Below are 24,022 nucleotides of genomic sequence, written 5' to 3'. Positions count from 1 at the left end.
TGTGTTAGTTACTAGCAACTAATTAGCATAGGCTACTACTGGGTAATTTTTGCATTTTATGAAATAAATGACAAAAGGCCTTCCATAGGGAGAAGTATACAAAGGTAGGGTTTCCTAGATTACCCACCAGCTGTAGAGCCAAAGCAAACAAGTGCCACCAAAACACAAAGAGGTGCAAAGTCTTCAGTGTCCATTGTCATTAACTGATTGCGTGTTGGAAAGAGGGAGGTGACTCATAGTGAAAATGGAAACTGAAGTGTACAACACACATGCAAATTGGGCAGCCTATATATCCATGAACCAACATTTACACTGAGCTTTACACTGAGCGCAGCGAGCCCGCCGCCGGCCGGTCATGTTCAGTCCAGTGAAGAGCTTCACCGTGAGCTGCAAGCCCATCAACGCACAAAACACTTTTACGAGTGGCGACTCCGTTTCGGGTGAAATTACTCTCGAACTTACCAAAGAATGCAAGATCAATTCCCTCTCAGTCAAGCTGAAGGGGAAGGCAGAGGTGAAATGGACCGAGGGCGCTCCTCAGTACGGATCCAGGACCTATTACGCCAAGGACAAGTACTTCAGTACCGATAAGTTCATCATCGAGTCCAGCGACAAAGGTGTGTAGCCTGTGATTCACTGACGTTACAAATTGACGATATAGAAATATAAACACGCTGCAGGACATTGAAAACTGAAAAAATATATACATTTGACGTATCCTATGGGGTTAGACATAATTTCAAAACATACAAAATTGGCCATGAAATGTAGATGACATTCTTTTGAAATGTGTTCACTGGAAATACATTTTCTTCCTATGCGTTGTTGACAACGTCTGCAAATAGCCTACATCCATATTATTTCAAATGAATGCCATCTACATACAAGTACATGTCCGTATATATTTAACTGTATGGGATGAGAAAAAAGTATGACTACGATGGAGGCTAAATGGTGAATGAGGCTGTATCGCGCTACAGTCCAACACACAAACAAATCAGCTGATGGTAACTTGTTGCTTTTCAGACAGTGGCGTCATCGCCCCTGGTTTACATACCTACCCGTTCACCTTTCAGATCCCGGATAGGTAAGTAGGCTACTGCAAAAATATTTGATTAAAAACACGTTGGACCAAATTTCTGCAGCACTATCCTAGGTTGCTATGATAATGCAGCAGGTGTAAACAGGTGGTTCCCAAGGTGCAGTCTGGGGACCACCAGGGGACACTGAGAGGTCTCTAGCAGGTCCTCAGTCATATGAGGAGTAGTTTAATGTTCACTCAACAGAGGTCAGTAGCCACAATGAGAGTGTATAGGCTATTAAGGATGAAAATCAGAGGTTTCACTCTCCCCACTGTTATCTTCCCACCTACAGTTGTCAGTTATAAACCAAGTCACATCTAACAACAAAAATCTTCTCTGAATCTTTTGTACTCTTGGGAAAAAATCTTGTCAAATGGGAGTTTGTATTGTAATCTGGTGGGGGTCCTTGATGTGAAAAAGTGGGACACTCTGGTATAGATCGTAATCCTATTTGTGTTTGTTTGAAATGATCCTAGATTCTGAGTTGATGGGTCAAAAATTTTGCAAAAAGTTTTTTTCTTCTGTGTGCCAGTCAGTTTTTCTGTTTTTCAGTGTTTTTTCAAGAATCTACTGTACTGTATTAAACAATACTTTATTTATTTAGTGGCAATTCAGTTCAGAGATGAGTTGTGATAGCACATACAGCAGGGTTGGTAAAATGTGGGATACATTTTCTCTTATTTGTATTTTTTATATTAGGAACCTGCCATCCTCCTTCGATTTTGGTTTTGGATGTTATGGAAAAATCCTGTACACACTGCAGGCCAGACTGAGTCGACCGATGAGACCTGACAACAAAGCGACAGCAAAGCTCAACTTTGTATCCACAAACCTGGACAGTAAACTGCTGATGGTGCGTTTACACTTTTAGCACTGTTTAAATGATACTGATAACATACACACACACACACACACACACACACACACGCACACACACACACACAATGGAACTGTCACACTACACACAAACTATATAGGCTGTTATTTGGTGTCTGTATGTGGAGTATTATGGTCTCATTGCTTCTGCCTATGTGTCCCCTAATGCCAATGTATCTGCATTTCCATTCAGACAGCTCAGCATGAAACCAAGGATAAGAAGATGAAGTTTTTCTCTTCAGGAACAATAACCATGGATGTTAATATTGAGAGAATGGGATACTACCAAGGTAAGCATCCTGAGAATGAAAGCTTGGCATTGCTGTTTTTTCTTTATAATCACTTTTTTTAATCAATCCACACATAAGGAGAAACCTTGGCTTTTTTTTGGCTCTCTTTTATTCTCTACATAATATTTTTCTTCGTATTTTTCAAATCACCAACCTGTGCAAAGGTTAGAAACACATGTCAACTAAATGATAACTGTATGAGCATGTTACTGTTTGAATTGTGCTCAGTGTTTTGCTCCAAATAACTTGTAAATCAATATGCAGGATAGACGTACATGCTAAGACATTTTGACACAAATATCTGAAAATACATCAGCCATTGATTGATAAGTGTAACGTTGTGCTGAATCTCTTCATAGGAGAGGGGGTAGAGATCGTATCCTACATTCAGAACAAGTCGTCTCGTGAGATAAAGCCCAAATACCTCATATACAGGAAACACAGCTTCTTTGCAGAGGGGAAGAGGAAAGTCCACACCCGGAACCTCCTGAAGGAGGTGGGAGAGCCCGTCCCACCCTCCACCAGTCAGACGGTCGCCAAAATCATTACCATCCCACCTGATACACCCATGTCTATCCTCAACTGCAACATTATTAAATCAGAGTACAGACTGCAGGTGAGTATCTGCCTGATCAAGTGATAGTTATGACACGTATGGCTTTCTGAATGTATCACCTATCGTGCAACTCCCAGTTACTGGGAGCAACACTACCAGTCAAAAGTTTGGACACACTTGATTGAATGTACTATGTTTTTCATTATTTAAAGCCATTTTTTTTTTTTAAATCAAAAGGCTTATGCTTAAATGCTTGAAAATAGTTTCTTAGACAAATATAAATAGTGAAGTTGATGCCTATGTATGAATTTCTTTCCAAAGCCTTTGCCTTTCCATCAAAGCAAAGGGTGGCTACTTTAAAGAATCTAAAATATAAGATAGTTTTGATTTGTTTAACACTTTTTTGGTCACTGCATAATTCCATTTGTGTTATTTCATAGTTTTGATGTCTTTACTATTATTCTAAAATGTGAGAAATAGTAAAAATAAAGAAAACACATCTCGCACATATGCCCACATCAGGTGCATACAGGCCTGCTTGGCTAATGTTTGGTACTGTCTCATCCACAGGTTTATCTGGATGTCAAATTAGACACAAACCCAGAGATCAAGTTCCCATTAGTCATCCTGCCTGCTGCTGAAAATCCCTCTGTGCAGCAGCCACCGCATCAATCTGGTTTTGGATGTGCAATATCGGAGGACCAGCCAGGCTGGAGCAGCACCTCGCAGTATTCAGCAGCCTCAGAGTCTTCTGCTCCCCCCCCACCCTATGGACAATATGCAATGTACCCGTCTTTACCCAGTTTTGGTGAAAAATCCTAATGAAATAAAGGGGTGCAGTGTGATTTTTTCATGTGCAATAGGGGTTTGATTGGTTATACAGACTACAAAGAAACGCCTGTATATAGACATATAAATACTGCAGGATGCCTACCAGACTTTTGTGGGAAATGCCTGCAGGGGCCCAGCAGGCAGGATGATTGGATGGATCAGCCTGTGTGGAAGTCGCATGCCTAATATGAAATTACTATGGTGTACCTCCAGGTGCTAAAAGAAAGTTAGGAAACCTTTCATTAATTTCAACATGTTGAGCCATGGATTTATGTAAACTAGCAGCTTGTATATATTTATTTTACACTGTCAAGATTTAAGACAGCTTTTTTTAACTGTTTTAACTGTTGTTATAATACTTAACAAACCAGTGATGCCTGTAGCATTTCATGTTTTGAAATGGTGCCTATAGTTTGCTTGCCATCTTTGAAAAATCAAAAATTTACTCCAGTTAAATGATCATAGATCCAGGTTTAAATGCAGGTCTGAAACTTTGTATTCAATGCATCCACTGTTTAAAACCACATTTATAATAAAGAAGCTTGTAATTTGTTATTTGTGTGATAATATTGTATATTTTCTGAAGAAAATCATTTGTTTGCTTGCTCAAGCATAAAAAACACTATTACTATGTGCCTACTATCCCTATAGGGACTTAAGTGTGTGTACTCAACACAGTCAGTCACCTTATCATCCTATAAAGACTTGCAGTGCAACTTTATAATGACCTTATCATACTTTATGGTATCCTACTTTTTGGTATATGTTTTTATTTATGTGATATTTAATTAGTAGCTTATAGTTTGGACAGCAAACTTTATGTCAGACCTTCTCACCAGCACTTGAACAGTTTTGGCTAAAATAATAAAATTGATAATATAATACTTCCATGGTTATGGCTAAAAAACAAAATCACAGATCCTAATCATCACCAAAATCTAACTGATCCTTGGGCCAAGAGCTATCTGCCTGTCAAATTTCATCCAAATACCTTTTGAGATAGCCTACCTGTATGTTGCTATACAGACAGACAGACAGACAGACACACAGACATAAACAGGGGTGAAAACTTAAACAGACTTAACTTAAGCGGGAGCGATAAATACCAATATTCCTAATTATTGGTAAAGAGGAGGGGTCAATACTGTTGTCAGTAGGCACTCGTGGAAGTTTACCAGATTCCAGCTCGGCCCGTCGGACACACCCACACGGAAGTCACAGTGCTGCCTGGCCTGACGCGTGTGTTCTGTTTTTTTCTTTGCAAACTCCGCGAAGTAGTCTATCTTAGATTTGCCGTGCATCATGTCGAGCACCGTAAAGAACATCCGTGTGGACTGTAACCCTATTAATAAGGAAAACACATTTACAAGCGGCGACTTCGTCTCAGGTCAAGTCACACTGGAGCTGGCCAAGGACTGCCAGATAGATTCCCTCTCTGTCAAATTCAAGGGGAAAGCCGAAGTTTTGTGGACCGAAAGGCACGGCAAAACCACGGTGGTCTATCACTCCAAGGACAAGTACTTCAGCATTAAACAATATTTTATTCGAGAACAGAAAGGCCAAGGTAAGCGGTCGGACAGCTTATTCTCAATGATCAAAATATCTCCCGAATACACATGTCTACACCAGGGGCGGAAATCACGGGGGGGACAGGAGGGTCCGGACCCCCCCTTCCTGGGACTAACAGAGAGTCGTCCCCCTCAATATATCATTGTAAACATAACTATATAATTTTATAATATAATATTTAAGATTAACTTACCCTATGTAATTAGGTTCTAAGTATATTATTTTTTTCTTACTGCATGTAAAATGGCTGCCACTATGTTATTTTGTTCATAATTTTGGAAATAAATGAAGACTTAATTAATAAAAAAGACATAATTACAACAAACATTATGTTAAATATAAGTAAGTTTCTGGCAGGCTTCATAGCGTTCTGGACTTTTACACATTGACAGCAAAACATTAGAGATCTGCTTTTTCGGGAAAACAAAATCTAATTAGGCATATATTAGCTTTAGTTCAGTTAATGGGTGTTGCATCTCACCTACTACTGTAAATAACCTGCATGCTGTGTGTGTGTGTGTGTGTGTGTGTGTGTCTATTTGTCAGCCAGCCAGGTCAGTTAAAATGGCAGAGAAAAGAAAAACAGACATCCGATCATTTTTCAGTGCACCGAAACGCCAAGTAGAAAGACCCCAGTAATATCAAAGGCAATTTGATAAAATCTTCATAAGAAAGGAATGAAGTGCTTATGGAAATGTTTCATAATGGACCTCTATATACATTTAATACAACAGTACTTTTGGCGGCACCTTTGGTGTCCCCTTCAGGAATTGCTCTTGAGAAATGTTTCTGTTTATTGTCCCCCCCAACAGTGAAATGAAATATCCGCCCTTGGTCTACACATATGGTTAATTATAGAAAGCGTTGGAGGATTTTGCAGCTTGCACGAGAGCACACAAATGGATCTAACAAACAGCTTCAAAATAAAGGCTCTCCTAAGCCCATAGCCTAAATCTTAAATTGAGAGCTGAATTTGCAAGAAGTCATTGTGGGAGTAAAAAACATTCTGAGCAAATGTAGGAAGAAAAACAACTTTGGATACCCAGATATATTTCATAGTAGATAGGCTATATTGGCACATAGCAATACACAATACACTCACCGACCACTTCATTAGGTACACCTTACTAATACTGGGTAGGTATCAGCTTTCAGCTCAGTGTCAACCGGCTACCAAAGTGACATCCGCCTCAAGGTTCGACAAGATGCTTTTCTGCTCACCACAGTTGTAAAGAGGTTATCTGAGTTACTGTTGCCTTTCTATCAGCTCGAACCAGTCTGGCCGTTCTCCTCTGATCTCTGCCATCAACAAGGCATTTCCGCCCAGAGAACTGCTGCTCACTGGATATTTTCTCTTTTCGGACCATTCTCTGTAAACCCTAGAGATGGTTGTGCGTGAAAATCCCAGTAGATCAGCAGTTTCTGAAATACTCAAACCAGCCCCTCTGGCACCAACAACCATGCCACGTTCAAAGTCACTTAAATCACCTTTCTTCCCCATTCTGATGCTTGGTTTGAACTTCAGCAGATCGTCTTGACCATGTCTACATGCCTAAATGCATTGAGTTGCTGCCACGTGATTGGCTGATTAGATATTTGTGTTAACAAGCAGTTGAACAGATGTACCTAAAGAAGTGGCCGGTGAGTGTATATGTACAGGATATTTATGTTAATACAATATTGTACTGTTTTTTCTGCAGAAGATGACTTTCAAGCACTATTGACAGATCAGGGTGGCAAAGCATGTAAGTAACTGTATTCAGTTTCACAGTCTTATCTCAGGTTGTGCTAGGCTTAGTCACAGTGTTTTTAATATAACATTTTGAAGATCCTGTGCATTGATTTTAACTTAGTCAGAAAAAGCTTGCATTGGATTTCTAATGGGAGGAGTATTTTTATTTTTTATAGTTTTTAATGGTTCATCTAATTTGTTACTACAGCTGTCCCTTGCTCTATGCTCAGCCTTGGTATTTCTCACTGTTCTGTGCTGGTTGGATGCAGTCTTATGCTGCGTTCAAGACAACTGGGAACTGAGAAACTTCCACCTTGGAATTTCCTACTTCCCACCTCAGAGCGTTCAAGTGGCTGAGGTTGGAACAATATGGATGCCTGAAAGAAAGTGAGCCAACATTACAAGATACAAACATGATGCCAGGGCTAAGGGCTGCCGTGCAGTTACCATTAAAGGTTAAATGTGTAATATATATTTCTGCTTTACTGAAGCATAATATGACTAGTAAATATGAGCAGAGGTTGCTGAATGCTAGTAAGTGAAACAAAGTGAACAGCCACAGCGCACGCGTGCCAGAGATTTCAGCAAAGTCAAGTCAAAGTCAAAGTGTTTTATTGTCATATGTGCAGCATAACACAGGGTCATTCTGGACAATGAAATGCTTGTGACTAGGCTCACAGCAACTTTGTAGCAGAAAAATAAAAGAAATAGGAAATGTACAACAGGAAATATACATAACATATATCTACATAATATATTTTATAGGAAATAGGAAATAGGAAATATACAACACAAGAAGAACAATGTTGGTAGAAAGGAGATAGCTCTAAAAGAACTAAGTTGAACCATTCAAAAACACAGGAGCGCACACAGGAGTTTTTGCTAACTTCAAGAATGACTTGTCACATTTGATTTACATCATGGTTTAAAGGGCCCCAGTCTGAAATGGCGCTAGAAGGAGAAGGATATACCTTCCTTTACCCAACAAGAGCCTGGCAAAGCAGAAGGACAAGACTCCATGCCTATGAGGTTTAGCTTTTTTCATGACGTCACCTTCCATGACTTGCCTTTTGTTAGCCGGAGTTAGCCGGTTAGCATTTTGGCTGTTTACGACAAATGGATTTGCCGGCTGAAGCGATCTCGCTCAATACTGGACCAATTTCAAAAATTGTTGTCCCCTTTAGTCACTTAGACACAAAAAGATGGGAAAATAGGGTCCAGGTTGAAAAATACCAAAGTTACCCTTTAAGATCCTATTCTTTTGACAAATACAATAGCAACCTTATGATGGCAAGTCTTGTTGCTTTTCAGACTGCAATGTTGTCGCCCCAGGTTGCCACGTCTACCCATTCACCTTTCAGATCCCTGCCCAGTAAGTGTTGGCATTCCTTTCATGGTCAATTTAAAACGATCATTAATGAGTTAGAGTAGACAATTTATTTACCCTTTATCTTCTTTAAACTTTGTTTCTGTGAACAATGACCCCAGCTAGATTGTTTGAAATTGTCCCTGTGTACTCCTTCATAATCTTCTGAACCACCTTATCTTGATCTCGCCACAGGTTTTGCAGCTGTTGTTCATTTTGATACAAGAGATCCAAGTAAATCATTATGAGAAATTAAAGATTTGACTATTGTATAGACCTACATTCATGTGGATACTTATTTTGCTTGTATTTGCAATGTATTCAAAAATGTCCCAAACAATGCTCATGTTCATTTGTTTTCATACAGTACTGGCATCTAAAAATAAAAACCTACTGTGCATATATATCTCAGCTGTAATGAGCTAACTCTTCTCAGTAGTGAGGATTTTATAAGGCTTATAGGCTGGCCTTAAGTATGTTATCATCAAATGATTGACCTGCTGATCCTTTGCATTAGGGATATGCCTTCCTCCTTTGAGGGTTCTGTGGGTAAAATTGTGTACTCATTGGAGGCCAGGCTGAGTAGATCGATGAGGATTGACAGCAAAGCCTCGACTAAGATCAACTTTGTCTCGAGAGCGGACCCGAACAGTTTCCTTGTGCTGATGGTATGTCTTGACTTACATCTGTGTCAGGGTCAATACGTAGGCATTCAAACACACTTTGACACCTATGTACACACATGCATACACACACTCAATCTCACTGCATATGTGGGGTTACCACTTCTGCCATATACTGAAAATTGTTTGTATCTTTGAGCGAGTGTAATTTTTTATAATAGTTTCCCTCAAGGAGTGCACATTTGAAATGGCTCAATTGGTAGCATAGCCTTTCATTTTGCTGGCAGGCACTGGACTTTGGACTTGGTATTAAGATGGAAAGGAGACTAAGAAGAAGTGATGGTGTTTGCCAGAATGAAAGAAACCTGTATCATGAGTAGTATCTTTTGTCTTGTTTGTTGTTAAAGCAGTGTTGTATTGCATTAATTGATCTGTGCTTCCTTTCAGGAACCACAGCATGAGTCCAAGGATAAGAAAATGAAATTTTTAAACTCAGGAACAGTAGGCATGGATGTAAATATTGAGAAGACGGGTTACTGCCAAGGTGGGAGCCTTAATACAAAAGGTGCTATGGATACTCTATATTAGTCTCATACCAAAGGTGGTTGTGACAAAGGTATTGCTGGTGTCTTTTACAGGAGAGGGAATAAAGGTTGTGGCCTCCATTCAGAACAACTCGTCTCGTGAAATCAAGCCCAAGTACTGTGTGTACAGAAAGCACAGCTTCTTTGCCAGGGGGAAGAGGAGAGTCGGAACCAAAGACCTCTTGAAAGAGGTTGGAGAGCCCATCCCTCCGTCTGCTAACCAGACGGTCACCAGGGTCATTAACATCCCCCCTGATATAGACACATCCATCCTCAACTGCAATATCATCAAAGCGGAGTACAGGCTCAGGGTAAGCATCTAACTGACCAAGAGATTATTAATCAGTGTTCCCTGAGAAAGTGTTTTTTTTTTTTTTTTTTTTTTTACATATTTATGCATATATATATTTAATCTTCATTTCAGACACTAGCACAGGACTGGTAAAGGTAATCTAAGTCAACATGTCACTGAAAAATTATACTCTGCAATAATGAATTAAACAAAAATCAGTGGAAATATAATGCAATAGCTGGTGTTGCTCCCTTTTACAGAAATAACTTCATATTGGCATTTCTTGTAATTTCCTAGCCATTTCTCCCTTACAGAATTCCTTCAGCTGTGTGATGTTTGAAGGCTTTCTTGCATGTACGGCCCCACACAGCATTTCTATAGGATTAACATCTGAGGTGTGACTTGGCCATTCTCTAACTCTCCATTTCCTCTTTCTGAGTCATTCTGTTGTTGATTTGCTTGAGTTTTTGGATCATTGTCCTGTTAGAAGATCCGTTTCGGTTCAGCTTCAGCTTTTAGACAGACAGACTCACATTCTTCTCAGGTATTTATGGTCCAGTGTGGAATTTATGGTTGACTCTGTAATGGCAGGCTTGCCAGGCCCTGAGGTAGCAAAGCAGCCCCAAACAAATAATGTCCCAGCCACCATGCTTCATGCTTCTTCTGTTCAAAGGCAGTGTTTTTACCAAATATGATGTCTGGCATTGTGGTCAAACAACTCTACTGTTGACTTGTCTCCCCAGAGCACATTGTTCCACTGGTCTTGTTCTTAAGCAAGGTGATGTTGAAAATATCAGTCATGTATTTATGTTCCAGAGCAGAGGCTTCTTCCTTCCTGACCTCCCATGTAGGCGAAATTAGTGCAGTCTCTTTCTGATACTCATGCACTTAAGCATTGATTGTGGCTGGAGATGCCTTCATGTTGCTCTGGAGATCTTAGAGATTTATTTAAGCATGGTTTGGTGGTTAGGTTGCCTGTATCCTAATATGTCAAAAACAGCAAACCTTATCAGGGGACTGACTTAATGTTTCACTGCACTTTATGTGCACCAGGATAGGACATATGCAAAAGGTTGGGCAAAAAGTGTACTTGAATATTTATAAAATTACACTAAATTGGGGTTGTAGGCCCCCCAAAATGTCCCTTAAAAATTCAAAAGACCATGGAAAAGATGGTGGTCAGTCTTTGAACTTGAACGTCTTTTTTTTTTTTTTTTTTATCAGTTGAATATCATAATTCTTGTGTTCATGTGAGTTTTATGCATGAACTAAACCAAGTGTTGTTTTCCTCCATTTTTTTGCTGGCTCTCTGTGATGTTTTCTCATGTGGTTTTCTGATGTTTTATCAGTGAATCAAAGTTGCAATGAAAATTGCAAATGAAAAAAGGCACATTAATTGGGCATGGGTGTGCCACTGTCCAGATGGGTTGCTCCTGGCTCTCCCTGCCTCCCGATCAACACTCAATTCCTGCTTCACTTGCGATACCAGGCTTGATCAGTTTCATATCAATAAATTTGAGCCGCAGGTATAGCAGCACGGTGTCTAATGCTGTGTCAGTGCTGTGCCTTTTAACCACTTTTCATGCACTTTTGTTGAAAAACCCTCTGCCTACACTCAGCAGAACAAGTCTGTTCTTGAACTCTATTCTTCTCTCAGTCTTGTCAATATTTGCCAAAGGAGTTGGTTAAACAAATGTAAATAATAGTAACAGACCTATATAAAACATTCAGGCCCATAGGTTATCAGTGTAGAGCAAAGACCACAGATTGGCCATCTATTATTCACTGTTATCTCAATGGAAAAATTATTTAAAAAAACACCCTCAGGCTTTGATATTCTTAATGAATCCAGGGCATATAATAGGCCCTTTTCACATCGTCATGGTAACATCTAAACCGGTGCATTACAACTTCCTGTGGCAAGTTTCTTTTTGCGACTTATTGACAAACAAATCCAACAAAAACAACAAAATTGTAATGATTACTAGCACTAAATACATAATGTAACAAATCAAACATTTTGCGCAGGTTGTGGAGCGATTTAGTGAAGGCAGAATGTGAAACAGAATGTGAAAAGGACCTATTGTTTGTTAGGCCGGTGTTCCTGATAAAATCTTCAGTCATACCAAACATAAACGCTCCACTGAGATCCTTGGAAGATCATTCTCTTAACATGCTTTTTCATATTCAGGGTCACAGGGGACTGGAGTCTAAATCAAGCATTAATTTGGCAAAAGGCAGAGAAACTCCCTGGGCAACACAGATAGACAATCACACTCACATTCATACCTATGGGCCATTTAGAGTCTCCTATCAACCTGACTTTAATGTCTTTTGAACGTGTAAGGAAATCAGAGGAAACCTACGTGTACATGGGGAGAACATGCAAACTCTGCAAAGAAAGGTCCGGGAATCGAATCCTGGTATGGTTCAGTATGCTTTCCTCTGAATGTATCATGTCCTACTTAATCTTATGTCTGAGAGATTATAGCCCTCTTGTCAAGAAAGAATAAATGTCCCAAGACAAAAAGACAGATCCATGAATTAGATTAGTGGGAACATCATGAGGGACACATGATGCATGGTGTCCCTGAAGTCGGCAAATAACTACTGCCAACTTGTTACAGCAAATGCGTGTCTATAGACATCTATCTTGAGACGTGCAGAAAAAAATAAATAAACATCACTGTGTGTTCCACAGGTCTATTTGGATGTCAAGTATGCTTCAGACCCAGAGATCAAATTCCCAATAGTCATCTTACCTGCCTCTCAGGTTCCTGCCATGGAGCAACCACCTGCTTACGCTGGCTTTGGACTTACAGCGTTTGGGAACCCAAACCAACCGGCCTGGAACGCTGCACCACAGCACCCATTTGCACCCCAAACTGTGGAACACCCATTTGCACCCCAACCTGTGGAACCCCCACCTCCCTACGGAACGTATGGAATGTACCCGCCCATGTCTGATTTTGACAAAAAATGTTAGTGATGGGATTCTGCAGATACTTTGTGTGTCCCCATTACACAATTAAAGAGATATAAAGGGATTACAGTTGGCTGCTTTTCCTATCAAATTTCAACCTATATTACTTTCCTTTCTGTGTGATGTTCTTTTTCAATGTTTCATCACTATTGTATACTGTTACACATGTTGTAGAATAACAGACAAACTGTGCTGTGAAGTGTGAAATAGCCTATACCTCTCTGATGGCATGCTGTCTGTTTGATGCCGTGAGAAAACACTATAGGAACTACTAGTGAATATAGTCAATACATGTACTGTGTGATCCCAGTGGTGGGGTATCAGTTTTTTCTTATCTTTTTTTACATTTGCATTTGCATGCGTGTCCTCATATTTTACATTTAGCAGTGTTTATACTGATAATATGAAAATACACCTTGTTCCCTGTAAAACATAAATGTATACTGATATTGGAATACTTGTTCCTGATGTGTCTTTATTCTTGGGTTGTGTTCACACTGCACTACAATATCCCAATTTCTGATTGCAGTGGATAAGCAGGTAGTGAAAATGTCAAACATCAGGCGACCCACCTGGTCAACATATTGCTGTTTAAACCAGTTTATTGCATATCCATAGAGTGCAGTTCCTCTCAAACACTCAGAGCAGAGTGTTGAAGGAAATGGTTCACAAAAAGTACAGTTGTCTCTCTCTTACATGTTCCTTTCACTGCCAGTGTAGTATAGTGATTCATGAAAAAATGTATAAATTAAAGTATTATGCAGTTGAATTTTTCCATTCCAACTATTAATTAAAAAATGGAGAGAAACATCCCTTAAATGCTTATCATGATAATAAAAATTATGCAAAAATGGAATATTGTCATGGAATATTGTTTGGACCATGTGATTGGAGAGATACGTCATGGCAAATATTGTGTAAGTACGCTATATAGATTGTGACAATCATAAACCTGGAGTAATAAGAGGCCTGTGTGCACTCTCCGTCCACTGAGATCAAGAGGAAGTCTCGTGTAAAGGAGAACTTGTTCATTCTTGACAACACTGTTGTTCATTATCGCTTCGACTACGGAATGACCATCCAAAGTATTTCTATTGAATATGATGCAAAAAATGAAGAGAACTTATTTTCGAGTGGAGATTCAATAACAGGAAGAATTGTGTTGGTGGTTTCCCAAGAAACGAAGATCGAGTGCCTGTCTGTGAAGGCCAAAGGGAAAGCGAACGTGTTGTGGACTGAAAATTATGGGAAAGTTAGTGTCACGTATCGTGCCAAAGAGAAGTTTTTCTCCCTTGAAAAGATCATCCTGCAAGAAGGACAAGGACATGGTAGGCCTTACTTTTTTTCTCTTTAGGATTCAGACATTTTACGGAAGCGCTAAGCGGCAAGGGGGAAAAAGGTTTGCGGTCGCCTTTCAGGGGCATCGCATATACGCTTCTCTCCTCTCCTATTCTTCCGACCCACAGCTAACACACACTAACGGGATTTCTCTGAAGCGGCTCCTTGGCATGCCTTGTGTGAAAAAAGTGTTTCTGACGAGTAGCTGTCGATACTCATGTTTGGATATTCCACAGAAATACAAGCGCAATACTGCGCAATGAATCTTTCAATTTATCCACAGACAAGCTCTCCCATGTAGACAGGCTATTTCATGTCCAGGACAACTCATGTTAATAAAATAATGCGTGGCCATGACTTATTCCACTACTAGTCCGTATAGGGCTGTGCGCCAGTGGCGGTTCTAGGAATTTTTAACTGGGGTGGCCCAGGGGTGGCAAAGGGATGTCTAGAGGTGGCCACAATGTGTTGTTAATGTGCGCACATAGTGCAGAATTTTTTATATGCATTAATATTCTAATAGGCTAAAACATGAATTAATAGGCTACATGCATACACAGAACTGTTGATGGTCAGTCTCCTATTTTGCAGAACCTTTATAGTCAAGTAGGCTAACATTAACAATGACAAATAAATAGGACCTTTTTCTGAGCTCATTTACAAAAGTTAAGGCTATTAAGTAGTCAAATGCTTTAAGCAAACCACCAAACAAAAATGCATTATGCAAACCCTGGGTTCTATCTTCCTCTAACTCAAAATGACTAATCTGAATTATATAGTATACCATACATTATAGCATATACTGATATAATAAGACAATTAGCCTGGATGTTTTTGGATAAAGAATAAAAAACAGGTTCTGACCATATTTAAGGCCGTTAAAGTCATGGACTTTGTTCTGAAGAACAAACTGCAAGGTGTTAGGCAATCCCTGCCACGGTACACCAACATAACACCAATTTACAGGCTTGTTTTAATCTGAGTGACTGGATAAGTAACATGCATCATTACAGAGTTAGTGAATGTGATTTTTGGACAAAGCAACAATGTGTATTACCATCTTCAGGTTCCTGAGCTTTATTATAATAAATAATGCTCTGACCTGTAACTAAACCTGTGCAAGTATTTGTGGTCATGGATCTATAACAAGCCATTCAAAGAGCTGATGAGGCCTTTTACCAAAAGGTAGGCTACTTTTAAATAATAATAATAATAATAATAATAATAAGCTGACTTCATGAAAGCTATACCTCTGCTATAATGAAATAAGCTTGCAAGAGACTATTAATTAGAATCACAAAATGTCATGTTTATTGTCATTCCAAACAAAACTAGGACTGAGCAATAAATCACTTTCATCATATTCAATAGCACAAGCAGCACTTCTATGTGGAAGTAATAGGCATCTGATTAACAAGTGCAGATATTGTACAGTATTTGTATTTATCTCTTATCTGGATTAAACAAGTGGCATGTTCATATCACCAGCACCTGTAATAATCATAATCCAGAATTTACAGACTGTGAGAGGAGGGATGTGGACTTGGGCAACAGATATCAAAATAAATGGGGCGGGGCGGGGCGGGGCGGGGCGCGGCGGGGCGCGGCGGGGGGGGCTATATCAGGACAGAATTAGTGGACTGGAGAAACTGAAAAATCGCTATTAACGTAGCTGTCTCATTAACGTCAAAACTTCAGGGAGGGAGGGAGAGGGAATTACCGGAATCTGCTGCGCAGCAAACGTTATCTGTGGAAGGATACTTTGTTTTCAAGATCCTCTTCAGCTTACTTGGCAGCACTGTTTGCATCAGTTGGCATTAGTGAAGTTAGCTAACATAACTTTTCACTGCAGATCACGCTCTCGGGTTGAGGGCTATTGACATCTCCAGACAGTCCAAATAACTCGAGATAATTTTCATACTGTCTGTTGGCAGTTTTTACACTTTTTTCTTGATGTGGACTGCCTTCCTTGTATCACAAAATAGATGGAGTCGTTCATAAGATTTTGCTAGCAGCTCGTTATGCGTGGCGTTCTGACATTTGATGTGCAGCTAAATAATTATTCCCCCTCCTGTTACCAAAATGTAACGTTCCACTGAAAAGTTGTGTCCTGCTGGGGTCCCGGTGCTTTGTGGTGAGAGTGGAGTTTCGTTTGATTTATGTTCCGCCGATAGCAAAACAACTCTCCCCTTAAAGGCAAAGCGGGACAGACGTACAGGTAGAAACAGACGTGCTGGTCAAACACCCGCCCCACAGCGAGGTGGAAGCCAATGACGTGGCAGAAATTTTGGGGTGGCATCTGGGGTGGCCAATCAGATTGTAGGGGTGGCACTGGCCACCCCGGCCACCCCGGCCACCCCTTTAAAACCGCGCATGTTGTACGCCCTTTCAGCACCATGAAGGCACGGAGAGCGAGACAGAAAAGGGGGCAACTTTCCTCATCGTTTTTTTCTCCAAACAGGATTTTTATTCTAGTGCGAGTAAAAAGGTTTACATAATGTCACCAAATTGTACAATAATGTGGAAATAAGAATAATATAACATTTTTTTTTTTTTTTTACATCAAAGGAAGGTGATAAGTATTTTTTTCTCTTTTGTCTCCCCTTTGATGCAGGCCCCCGAATTCTGACACCTGGAAGCCATGAGCATCCTTTTGCTTTTGAAATACCTGATATGTAAGTGAGATAGAAACCTACATCACAATGTACAAAGCAAAACATGTATATTCACTTCTCTGTAATTCAATTTTCCCTACTTTGCCTGATATATATTTCTGTATCCTACTACTGTCTGCTTCAGGGATCTGCCAGCATCCTTCAAGGGTAAACACGGTAAAATCAGCTATTCACTAAAAGCCAAAGTGAGCAGGTTCATGAAATTGGCCAGCAAAGCCAAGACACATTTCACCGTGGGTTCAAAGGCAGACATGTCCATTCCTGATCTAATGGTAAGAGATCCATACATTTCTGGCGCAAACTCCACTTCTGTTTTGACTCTTTCCCCTTCTCTGTAGTTCATACTGAATCAATAAATGTAATTAAATGCATGAAATATAAAAGTACACAGCCCTGATTGTATCAACACTCACAGCTTACAAACTACTAGAATGAAGTATCAACAGAGCTTGCAGATGTGAATTATTGTGTCTCATGCCTTACAGAAACCTCAGCACAGGAATGTTGAGAAGAATGTCGTATTGTTTGGATCTGGAAATGTCACTTTGAATGTTCACACTGCAAGGATGGGATACCTGCAAGGTGAGGATGTCTGAGATATATGGACATGGACTCAACTTTCAGAGTGGATGACGCTGAAGAAAACTAATGACAAAATCTAATTTGATGGGAATGTTAACTGTATTCTCTGTTTCCATTTCATCCATTTCATCATTCATCATATAGTCACTGTCTATTACTCTGCAATTTCTAAATATTTAAACACCGTAGGAGGAGACCATATCCAGTGATAGATATCATTTACAGGACCCAAATTTACAGCCCGAAATATGATCTGTTTCTAATCTGTTTCTCTTTTCACAGGAGAAGCTCTTAAAGTCACCGCTGAAATTGTCAACAACTCACCTCGCCCCGTAACTCCCAAATACTACTTGTATGAAAAGCAGTGCTTCTATGCCATGCGAAAGAGGAAAGTCTACACCAAAAACATCTTGAAGGAGAAGGGTGAACCTGTGCCTGCTAGAGCCCAACAGAATGTGACCAAAGTGCTGAACATCCCTGAACTGCTCCCAGGAACCATCTTCAACTGTCCCATATTGAAGCTGGAATACAGAGTCAAGGTTCGACTCGGCTCTTACTGTCAACACTCTCATCTAAATGCTTGTGTCTGATGACAGAAAATGATTTATATTAAGTTTATATTCGAGTCCCAAGTCTATCTTAAGTCTTGAGGAACAAGTCTCAAGTCAAGTCCAAGTCTAGTCCATGTCACTAATGCCAAGTCTCAGAACACCAAGTCAAGTCAGAACAAAACAAGAGTGCAGTATCAATTTAATATTTTAAATAAAACAAAATATCTAGGACTTTTCAATGCAATATTGTTTTAATAGTATAAAAACTTGGTAAGAGCATCATGAGTTTGATTTCTATAATCAGTTTCAATAAATTCAATCATTCCATACAAATTCATAAAACAAAATTTTAATTCAGTTGTCTGGTGGAAATCTCATCACTTTCAATCTAAGTCATTTACACAAACACAAGATCTTTTGTCAAGACTTTTTCAAACCTTTTCAAGTCATCAAAGCACAAGTCAAAGTTGAGTCCCAAGTCACCAGAACCCAAGTCAAGTCTCAAGCACTTAAAATTGTGACTTGAGTCATGCGACCCGAGTCCCCACCTCTGTTAATTATGTATGATTTGTCTCTCTTTAGAGTACATAGGCAATCTTAAAAATGATCACATTCTTGCTCTCTTATGATTAACGTCATATGTTTCATGGTTTCCAGGTTGTTCTTGATGTGGCCCTCGCCAAAGACCCGGAGGTTAGGCTTCCTATTGTTGTCCTGGCAGACACTGACGGGTCGGCCTCAAAGGAGCTGCAGGAGCAGCAGCAGAGACAGAGCTGGTTCAACTGATTGATTTGCCTTTAATTCACCATGTTTGAAATGTTATGTCCACGAAGCACATGCACACAGTACAGCGCCATCTTCTCTGCACACTAACTGTACTCCTTACTGTATATTTAATAATTAGCGAGTAGCCTATAAGCTCGTTTAGCTACTTGTTGTCGTTGATTATAGTGATCATGAATGCAAAATGTGATGGATGTTTTTATTTTTTCAGTCTAATATTCATGAATCAAATGTGGTTTTAAAATGAAAAGAAACAGATGCTGGTTTAAATAACTTATTTCATGTGTCAATTGCTGTGAATTGTGCAAAGCGCAACAGTATAAAGTATTACTATGATCTCCATGTTTTTTAATGTTGTTGATGATGATAATCATGTTGATGCACTTTATAAATAGGGTTTTTGTTTAAAAGAAGACCACAGATTTTATGTCAGTTGCAGCTTGACATGTAATAACAAAGACAATCATTTGTCATAATTTTGTGTTTGAGGTTTTACATTATTTTTTTATGAAGTCCAAATAAATCAACCTTTTTATATGATGTATAAGTAAATATAAATATTGTAACCGTTAATGTAAATAGTAAATATTAACAATTTCAAGAAGCCCCATTGAGTCTTGCAAACTGGGGTTGTCAATATATCTTTGCTCAGTCATTCAGGGTTGGAGGAAACTAAATAAAGCAGTTTCCTCTCAAGTAGGAATCAGTTGTCATCCTTTCTAGATACTTGTTCCAAGAGGAAAAAAAAGACCATTGATGTTTTTGATTCATATTCCATCAATGCTCAAAACATGTTCTGCAGTGGAGATTCAAGAACAAGGCGATTCACTGTAGCTGTCTCAGGTCAAACCACTTTCCTTTCACTTTGCTGCTGTCTTTGGACTGAACATTATAGGCAGGATATAACAGTTGCATACTGGCAGCAACAAATGCTAGACTGAGTATGCTAAATTGATAAAGTATTACATATTTTAATTGACATTGAACTTTCTAAGCCATTCATGGTATTCATTGTAATAACCTTACCATATCATATATAATAACCATACCATATCCAGCATTGTGTTCCACAACAAGACACATTTGATTGATGCCTCACACCAACAACTAGCTACACAAGTCAATACCATCTGGCTCCAGGGTTGGGAGCAATGGACATGATTACATTAGTCACATTACAAAAAATGGGTAACTATAATCAGGTTAAGTGACTAAAAATCTCAGATTGCAGGTATTTCAAGAAAAATGGTGTTTACTTGTTAGACTACTGGAGAAAATGAATGATAGTATTGTAATGGTAATGGTCCTTTAGGTCAGTCATGATTGAAGATTTCTGAAGTCTGTCAACTGTATATTTAGTAATCTGTGTCAGACCTTTTGAAGGCCACCTTCCCAATCCTGGATCACCTTGGTTTTTTCTAAGGAGAGTTAAGAGTCCAGACATTTTAAATTTTTTCATTCAGACAGTGGGAAAAGAAATGAGAAAGACAGAATAGAGGAGACAGAGGAGAGAGAAAGATCTGGCAGTGGGGAAACGCGTGGTTCCAGAGACAGGGAATTAACCACTTGACTATCACCTGAATGGCCTTCTTACTGCAACTATTACATATTCTTTTCAGGTCCCGAAATGATTGATCCAGGATGGCATGCATTTCCTTTCACTTTCAACATCCCTGACAGATACCTTCATAAAATACTTGCTTACTTGTATGTTTTGAATAATCCTTTTCTTGCTTGTGATGATGTCTCACTTGTTGCCATTTCTCACATTCCTATAGCATTCCCAGGCATCAGCATGTCTTGAGATGTCTTGAGACATATCAGTGAAGACGTCTCAAGACATGCAAGACATCTCAAGACATGCTGATGGCTGCATATGTAACATGCCACTGACCTTCAAGGCCTGCTGAGGCGAAGTTGAGTACTGTTTGGAGGCAAAGGTAAGCAGATCGATGAAGGTATCATGCAGTGCCCAAATTTTACTTTGCCAGACAGCAGACATGGACTTCCCTGGTACTAACAAACTATCAGGCAATCTTATCTGAACAAACAACCAAGATTCGCATTGCACAAGATGTCACATGACAGTAATACAAAGTAGGTTACATAATGTTCAAGTATGGCTATAACGAGAAAGTTATGAAGTTGTTGTTTTCTTTCCTCATTCTCTCTTTCCTCTGTCAGGAATCCAGCCGAGGTCTTTTGATTTCCTCTTTATGCATATTCAGTTCATTTTGTGTTCTTTTTGCCTGCCTACTGGATTCTGTCTCAGCTCACTGTTTCTGTACTGTTGCCTGGCTTGTTTGGATTATCTGGTTCTGATTTGGATTTGGACTTTGGTTTTCGGCTCAGTAAAGACCCTTGAACTTTTACCCCTGCCTCTGCCTGGTGTGTTCCGCTTTTGGGTCCTAACTACAAACCTGACATTCCTCATTCTATCCATGTTCCATGTTCCTGCAATGTAATAGATCTAACCCATGACTTGAAATTAAAAAGTAGTTTTCTTGAATTAAGTAATGTCTTGAGCTATGATGTTAGAGAGTGCATCGAAATGGTACAGTCATACAATGACTCTTGGGGTAGTAGTCGATGCGAGGGAATGCCATCCCCCTTGAAATAAAAATTGTCAAAAACCATCCCCTTTGTAACACTGCCATCCCCCTTTCATCCTCTTTATGGCACAAAGATATCATTTAATCAAGAAATGTTTAAGCCACTTATTATTGATATTTCATCATTTTAGAGAATATAGCACATCTGGAGTTTTCAGCAAATCCGACGGCGGGGGGTCACACGCACCTGCATTGATACGGATGCATGTTTTTTTTTATTGGTTGATGACACAGCAAAACCTGCAACGCGGCTATGACACCTTGAGGATATTATTAGGGCTGCAACTAACGATTATTTTCATTGTCGATTAATCTGTCGATTATTTTCTCGATTAATCGATTAGTTGTTTGGTCTATAAAATGTCAGAAAATGGTGAAAAATGTTGATCAGTGTTTCCCAAAGCCCAAGATGACGTCCTCAAATGTCTTGTTTTGTCCACAACCCAAAGATATTCAGTTTACTGTCATAGAGGAGTAAAGAAACCAGAAAATATTCACATTTAAGAAGCTGGAATCAGAGAATTTTGACTTATTTTTCTTAAAAAATTACTCAAACCGATTAATCGATTATCAAAATAGTTGGCGATTAATTTAATAGTTGACAACTAATCGATTAATCGATTAATTGTTGCAGCTCTAGATATTATTTTGGCCCAAATGGGCTGGTGAGCAGGTAGATCTGTGGGACTTCTTCAAAAAGAAGAAAACTACAGGTGTGAGAAACGTCAGGAGTCACAATGATTATTTTCTATAATTTAGCCTACACTGTTCTAAGCGGGGCAAAAGAGAAACAGAGATTAAACAGAGATTAGATAGATAGTTGATATTTTAACATCAAAATTATATTCATGAAGAAAAAAAAAAACATTAGGCCATACATTAGGCTACATTTCATCCTCAACGGGATGTTGCCAGGCAACAAAATAAACGGGAAGTCAAGATTAACCTAATTTGAATTTTGTTGTTCAAGTGGCAGGTAATCACCGTCAAAGGGAGGAAGCCCTTTGTGTGTCGTTCTCACATAAGCCCAAATAAAATTTGACTAAGGATCATGGGACTTAGAGCACAAAGGCATTTACTCTAGTATGTGCTGAATTTTGTGCAGTGGCTCATAATTTGATTACTGCTTTGGGGGGTAATCTATGCTGGTACAGGAAACTGATAACTTCTAAGGCTGAAACAAATGTAAACACACGCGCATGCACACACACACAGGAGGGGTACCTTTGTACGAAGTAGCCTATTTGGCCATCATTGAAAAGCTTTTGACTAGTCTATATTTTCTCCCTAGACGATAGCCAGGTTCAGGAGGATGTTTTAATAGACGATGTAGCAGAGGCAAAGCAAGCAGGAGAAGATGACAAAGCGAGCACAAGTAAAGGTTTGATAACTATAAATTTAAAGTTTGGATAAGATAAAAGTGCCATGAGTATTAAGTTACATTAAGTTACACTTTATTGATCCCCGTGGGGAAATTTGTCCTCTGTATTTGACCCATCCTAACTATTTAAAAGCAGTGGGCAGCCACAGGGCAGCGCCCACAGACCCAACTCCAATTCTGAGAACAGTGCCTTGGTTAAGGACATTGGCAGGAGTATCTGATACCTAACATCCCTAACTTGCATGTCTTTTGAATATAGAATTACCTTTGTGCTGTTACAATATATACAAAAGGGTAAACAGCTAGTCCCCTACCCTCCATGCTGTCTTCGCCACTATCAAATTGTTTGTCTCCATAAGACCCCACCATCCCCCTTGAAATTTGTGTGCAAATCGACTACTGGGTAGAACCACCACCACACAATCATGTTCAGACTCATTGAAATGCATTGTTCTCAGGGGCTTCGATTCACTAACACCTAAGTTATGGCAAAGTTCCTGCACCTAATATCATCTGCCACCAAAACCTCCAAAACCCACTTATGCCGACTAAATGTCTGAAGCGGAGCAGTTACTGATAACTGACAAGATTTTATTATTTGAGCCAGTGTGATAAATTATTAGATGCTGCACAGCTGCACACAGCTCAGAGAGAACATTGGTCCTGAATGCTTTTTTTCCTGGCAGTTTTAAATAGACTTCTGGCAATGTTTTGCTCTTCATTATAATGATAAAAATTAAAAGATCACACTTGGACTCACTGAGGCTAAGATATGGCAAATGTCCTACCTCGCCTTACTGAATTAATGCACGATTCCTCTCTCTTCACGCCGCAAGTTACCTCCACCTCACAGGAGAGGCGTTAAGAATCCTAAAGAGATAACCATAAGTGCATGGAGTATTTAGTAATATACATGTATGTGCATATTATTTCATATTGATAAATCTTCATTTATTTTTTTTATTTTTATTTTTTTAGAATGAAAATATTTATTTGAGATCACATTCAAGATAATAGTAAACCATAAATTAATTTTAAAAATCATTCATCCCCCTGGGTCAGTACTTAGTTGAACCACCTCTTGCAACTTTTACAACCAGTAGTCTTTTAGGTTAAGTCTCTATTAACTTTGCACACCATGATGGAGCAATATTTGTCCATTTGCCAAGCTGGGTCAGGTTAGTTGGGGAGTGGCGATCGACAACAAGTTTAAGGTCTTGAAGTCCACTGATTTTTGAAGGGATTAAGGTCAGGACTCATTTAGTTTCTTCATTTTAAGCCACTCCTGTGTTGCTCTTGCAGTGTGCTTTGGATCA

At 39.3% G+C, this 24,022-nt stretch overlaps 3 protein-coding genes across 3 annotated transcripts; all 3 read left to right on the top strand.

The window, feature by feature from the left end:
• Window positions 1-355: 355 nt before the first annotated feature.
• On the top strand, window positions 356-3,993 carry LOC139911987 (arrestin domain-containing protein 3-like). Its single transcript, XM_078285169.1, has 6 exons — window positions 356-617; window positions 1,027-1,087; window positions 1,782-1,935; window positions 2,152-2,248; window positions 2,608-2,864; window positions 3,375-3,993. The coding sequence occupies exons 1-6, from the start codon at window positions 356-358 to the stop codon at window positions 3,624-3,626; spliced, it is 1,083 nt and encodes a 360-aa protein (XP_078141295.1). The 3' UTR covers window positions 3,627-3,993.
• Window positions 3,994-4,890: 897 nt separating this feature from the next.
• On the top strand, window positions 4,891-13,611 carry LOC139912057 (arrestin domain-containing protein 3-like). Its single transcript, XM_071899751.2, has 7 exons — window positions 4,891-5,199; window positions 6,905-6,949; window positions 8,248-8,308; window positions 8,820-8,970; window positions 9,373-9,469; window positions 9,564-9,820; window positions 12,503-13,611. Exons 1-7 carry the CDS (start codon window positions 4,938-4,940, stop codon window positions 12,785-12,787), a joined length of 1,158 nt encoding a protein of 385 aa, XP_071755852.2. The 5' UTR covers window positions 4,891-4,937; the 3' UTR covers window positions 12,788-13,611.
• A 3,676-nt stretch (window positions 13,612-17,287) lies between these two features.
• Window positions 17,288-18,792, top strand: LOC139911977 (arrestin domain-containing protein 3-like). Its single transcript, XM_071899617.2, has 3 exons — window positions 17,288-17,379; window positions 17,662-17,918; window positions 18,588-18,792. The coding sequence occupies exons 1-3, from the start codon at window positions 17,364-17,366 to the stop codon at window positions 18,714-18,716; spliced, it is 402 nt and encodes a 133-aa protein (XP_071755718.1). The 5' UTR covers window positions 17,288-17,363; the 3' UTR covers window positions 18,717-18,792.
• The last annotated feature ends 5,230 nt before the right edge of the window (window positions 18,793-24,022 follow it).

Source organism: Centroberyx gerrardi, chromosome 8, assembly GCF_048128805.1.
Source record: "Centroberyx gerrardi isolate f3 chromosome 8, fCenGer3.hap1.cur.20231027, whole genome shotgun sequence".
NCBI lineage: Eukaryota > Metazoa > Chordata > Actinopteri > Beryciformes > Berycidae > Centroberyx > Centroberyx gerrardi.
The sequence above is the reverse complement of the archived record's forward strand: the minus strand, read 5'-3'. Positions and strand labels throughout refer to the sequence as shown.

Excerpts from the sequence above, each read along its gene's own strand:
- LOC139911977 (XM_071899617.2), top strand. Across the intron at positions 17,919-18,587 it reads AGCTGGAATACAGAGTCAAG|GTTGTTCTTGATGTGGCCCT; the intron begins GTTCGACTCGGC and ends CATGGTTTCCAG.
- LOC139912057 (XM_071899751.2), top strand. The coding sequence starts at position 4,938 with ATGTCGAGCACCGTAAAGAACATCCGTGTGGACTGTAACCCTATTAAT. Across the intron at positions 8,309-8,819 it reads ACCTTTCAGATCCCTGCCCA|GGATATGCCTTCCTCCTTTG; the intron begins GTAAGTGTTGGC and ends CCTTTGCATTAG. Across the intron at positions 8,971-9,372 it reads ACAGTTTCCTTGTGCTGATG|GAACCACAGCATGAGTCCAA; the intron begins GTATGTCTTGAC and ends GCTTCCTTTCAG.
- LOC139911987 (XM_078285169.1), top strand. The coding sequence starts at position 356 with ATGTTCAGTCCAGTGAAGAGCTTCACCGTGAGCTGCAAGCCCATCAAC. Across the intron at positions 1,936-2,151 it reads TGGACAGTAAACTGCTGATG|ACAGCTCAGCATGAAACCAA; the intron begins GTGCGTTTACAC and ends ATTTCCATTCAG. Across the intron at positions 2,249-2,607 it reads GAGAATGGGATACTACCAAG|GAGAGGGGGTAGAGATCGTA; the intron begins GTAAGCATCCTG and ends ATCTCTTCATAG.